Source organism: Manacus vitellinus, unplaced genomic scaffold (assembly GCF_001715985.3).
Source record: "Manacus vitellinus isolate BGI_N305 unplaced genomic scaffold, ASM171598v3 scaffold_119_pilon, whole genome shotgun sequence".
In the NCBI taxonomy this organism is placed as follows: Eukaryota; Metazoa; Chordata; class Aves; order Passeriformes; family Pipridae; genus Manacus; species Manacus vitellinus.
This window is the reverse complement of record NW_021938894.1, coordinates 115,632-119,581: the sequence shown is the minus strand read 5'-3', so window position 1 is coordinate 119,581 and position 3,950 is coordinate 115,632. Positions and strand designations below refer to the sequence as shown.

Here is a 3,950-nt window from a genome sequence, read left to right as displayed (position 1 = left end):
CACCTCTGGGGCACCCACAGCCAGGTGACACCTGCCCTCCCACATCTGGGAGCCCCACTCCCTCTGCAGCCCCCTGAGGGAAGGAACTGCTCCCTCCCAGCCCCCTGATTGAAGGGAGCCCCCCCTGCCACCCGCTGGCCCCCCAGGGTGGGGAACACCCCTCACCCTGCAGTGTCTGCAGGCACTGCCCCGTCTTGATGTCCCAGATCTTGACGGTGGAGTCGGCGTTGCCAGACACGAGGATGTTGTCGCGCAGCTCCATCCCACTGGTGAGGGACTGGTGCCCCATGAGGGTGTGCAGGCAGTTCCCGCTCTCCACGTCCCACACGCGGATCGACGTGTCTAGGGACCCGCTCACAATGTGCGTCCCATCAAACTGCCAGAGGGGGAGGCCCAGCTCAGCCACTGGAGCCAGGAGTGCCCCCCGCTTTGGGGTGCAGCCCCCCCAGCTCCAGCTCAGTCCCTGGCTTAGTGGCTGAGTCATGGCCTCACATACCCCTCAGCTTTTTGGGGTCTACAAATGCTCCAGGGAACGGGCACAGAGGAGTGTTTGTGCCCACAGCATGTGTGTGGGAGGGAGTGTCAGGGAGGTAGAGTGTCCCCACAGGACACAGATGTGGTCCATATGTCTTTGCATGGCACAGATGTGTCCCTTAAGGGCACAGATGTGGCCTACGTGTCCCTGCAACACACATAGGGACTGTGTGGCACAGCTTGTGCCCCGCGACTGGAAAGCAGGGGAGTGACAGGTGAAGGCAGCAGAAGGGCAGATGTGTGAGGTTGTACCTGCAGGGAGCAAGGAAATCAGGGCAGCTGGAGGGGGGAAGGCAGCAGGAGGGGAGGTGTGTAGGGCTGTACCTGCAGGGAGGGCAGGGCAGCCAAGGAGTGAAGGCAGCAGGAGGGGAGGTGTGTGGGGAGAGCAGGGCAGCTGGAGGGGGGAAGGCAGCAGGAGGGGAGGTGTGGGGCCGTACCTGCAGGGAGTAAACGCGGTTGGTGTGCCCCTGCAGGGTGTGGGTGCAGCTCTCGCTCTCGGGGTCCCACACCTTGACCGTGTAGTCGTAGGCGCCACTGACCACCTTGTTGCCATCGTACTGGACGCAGCGCACGGCCGCCACATGCCCCATCAGCACGTGCAGGCACTGCCCCGTCTCGATGTCCCAGAGCCGCAGCGTGGCGTCCCGGGAGCCACTCACCACCCTGTGGGCAAGGGGACACCTGGGGCCCGACTGCCAGGGTGGCCCCAGGGCAACAAGGTTCACCTCCTGGGCTCCCCCTCCCACAGAGCTTGCTCAGCCCGTACCTGTTGCCGTGCAGGTGCATGCAGCGCACGGTGGAGGTGTGTCCATACAGCGTGTGCACGCACTCGCCACTGTCCGCGTTCCACACCTTGAGCGTGCGGTCCGTGGAGCCGCTGATGACGATGCTGTCCCTCATCTGGGAGGACCACACGCCCCCCGTGTGGCCCACCAGTGTCTGCACACACTGCAGGGGGCAGGGCGTGAGGGACAGGTGGGCCTCTCCCACCTACCCCCACCTGCGGCAGGGCAGAGCAGCACAGCTCAACGTCCTTGTCACCAGGAGCCCAAACTGATCCCCGGGGTCAGGGTGCAGCCACATCTGTGCTCAGCATAGGGGGATGGTCCCTGTCCCGGCCCCCCGTGGCACCAGTGACAGTGGCACACTCATCTGCCCCGTGACAGTGACACCTGCCCCGTGACAGTGACACTCACCTCCCCGGTGACAGCTGACCACACCTTGAGCGTGTTGTCATCAGAGCCGCTGACGATGCGGTTCCCGCAGAACTGAAGGCACGTGATCACGTGGTCGTCATGGCCTTTCAGCACCTGTGGGAGCACAGGCATGGAGGAGGGGCAGTGTGGGACCCCCAGCCCACAGGACCCCCCAAACACGGTGAGCAGCGGGAGGCAGCAGGTGCCACGTGGAAGAAGGGCAGAGGGCTCCCCAAATCACCTGCACCTCCCAGTGCTTCTGCACGGCAACAGAGCCAGAGGGAGTGGTTGGGCAGCTGCTGCCAGGGGCAGGAGCCTACTGGGGAACAGGGAGTGGGGGGGGCTCAGGAGCAAGACAAGAGGCAGCAAAGGCTCTGCCCAGAGGGCAGGAGGGACCCCCAGGGAGAGCATCCCAGGGGTCTGGGACCCTGCATGGGAGACAGCTAAGCCCTGGGGGACTGTACCCTCCCTGGGTACTGGATTTGGCTGCAGCTCTGCACAGGGGCTTGGAGAGGCGCAAGGGGAGGGTCCCTCCTTACCCAAGCCCATGGGACTCCACTTCTGCTGCCCCCACTGCTTCGAGCTGGATCTGCTCCCTGTGGCTGATCCCACACCAGCTCCCCCTGTTACAGTGCCCCAGACCCACCTTGGGGGCTCTCAGCTCCCCAGAGTCTGTCCCTGGTGGACACCCAGACCCACCTTGGGAGGCCGCAGCTCCCCACTGCGCCAGTTCATGTCGATGCGGTGCTGGCGCAGGAAGGCGAATTTCCAGGGGCTGTACATGAACCCGGGGCTCAGCAGGCGCCGCTTCCGCAGGTGCAAGGGCTCCTCGATCCCTGTAGGGGGAATGCAGCGGTGCCTCACCTGAGCTGAGCCCAAGGTGGCCCCCAGCCTCCACCCTGGGGGGCCCTCACCTTCCTCACGGCACTTCTCCCTCCAGAGCAGGTTGTCCTCAGCCAGGACTCTCCAGTAGCGGCAGGTCTGGGCAGCGCGGAGCAGGTCCCGTGGCTCCAGGAAGGACAGGACATACAAGGCCAGCTGCACAGGGGACAGGGGTCACAGGGGCCCCTGGGAGGGGGTCAGGCCGTGCCCGTGGGCCCCCAGCCCCACTCACCTCCTTGGGCAGCAGAGAAATGAAGTCCCGCTGGAACTGGGGCTCGATGACCTGCATCATGTACTTGATCTGCGCCGGCTCGCAGCGGTCAATGAGCTCGTCCAGGGCCAGCAGCTTCTCGGGGCCGCTCCAGCGCTGCAGGGAGACCCCCGGTGACCCCCAGCTCCGTGTCCCTAACCACAGGCCAGCACACAGGTGGGGACCTCCTGGTGCCCCCAGCCCAGCCAGCCTGGGCTCCCGCACCAGTCCCCAGGCCAGGAACCCACGGCAGACGGGAGCTCGGTGGGACACATGCGGTGGGTCGCAGGTCACATGCAGTGTGACAGGTGACACCATCTCAGGCCAGGGGGGCAGCAGGATGGGGCAGCAGGATGGGGCTGACACCCCCTCTGTGCTCCCTCACCTGAGCAAAACTCCCCAAAATGCACTGTGGGCCCAGCCCCTGCCTGCAGTGGGGATCCATCGGGCCCGGCTCCTACCCTTTGGAGCCCTGAGTGAGCCATACCTGAAAGGTGCGGAGCCAATCCTGCAGCTCAGGTGGGGGAGCCACCGAGGGGATGCGGCGGCGCCGGGCCTGCCCCGCCTTGGCATTGCGCAGGTCCCCGAAGGTGGTGGTGGGGCTGGGCGTGCAGGGACCCAGTGTCCTGGGAGAGACCAGGCACAGGTGAGGCCAGGGCACAGGTGAGGCATGCCAGCACTGCTCCAGGCCATGCCGTGCCAGAGGATCCGGGAACTGGTCCCCACTGCTGGGAGCTCCACCCTGCTGACTCTCTCCCCTTGCTCCCACCCTGCTGACCCCTTGCCCAGTCTCCCACCCGGCCACAGCCCTCAGCCCAGCCTGCTCAGAAAATGGACAACTAGTCAGGCCTGGAGATCATCTGGGCCAAACCCTGATCAACCCAGGTACCTCCAGCATCCTCTCGGGGTGAGCCGGAGGAGGTATGTGTATCCCCCAGCACATGGAACCCGCTCACCTGCTGTACTCAGAGCCCCCTCCCCCTTCACCTTGCATACCCAGAGCCCCCTCACCTGCCATATTCAGAGCCCTTGCACAGCTTCTTCCCAGGGGACAGGGCCCGGCCATCCGGGCCGTTCTCTGACTTCCG

The 3,950-nt window shown here is 65.4% G+C and overlaps 1 protein-coding gene across 1 annotated transcript in view; it reads right to left on the bottom strand.

The window, feature by feature from the left end:
• The window catches only part of RRP8 (ribosomal RNA processing 8), a 10,855-nt gene that overhangs the window by 2,851 nt on the left and 4,054 nt on the right, over nt 1-3,950 (bottom strand). The window contains exons 4-12 of the mRNA XM_029965748.1: nt 3,874-3,944; nt 3,350-3,488; nt 2,845-2,979; nt 2,645-2,768; nt 2,430-2,566; nt 1,731-1,844; nt 1,301-1,482; nt 972-1,197; nt 166-376 (exon numbers count right to left, since the gene is read on the bottom strand). Of these exons, the coding sequence (XP_029821608.1) occupies nt 166-376; nt 972-1,197; nt 1,301-1,482; nt 1,731-1,844; nt 2,430-2,566; nt 2,645-2,768; nt 2,845-2,979; nt 3,350-3,488; nt 3,874-3,944 (1,339 nt within the window). The remainder of the gene's footprint in view (nt 1-165; nt 377-971; nt 1,198-1,300; nt 1,483-1,730; nt 1,845-2,429; nt 2,567-2,644; nt 2,769-2,844; nt 2,980-3,349; nt 3,489-3,873; nt 3,945-3,950) is intronic.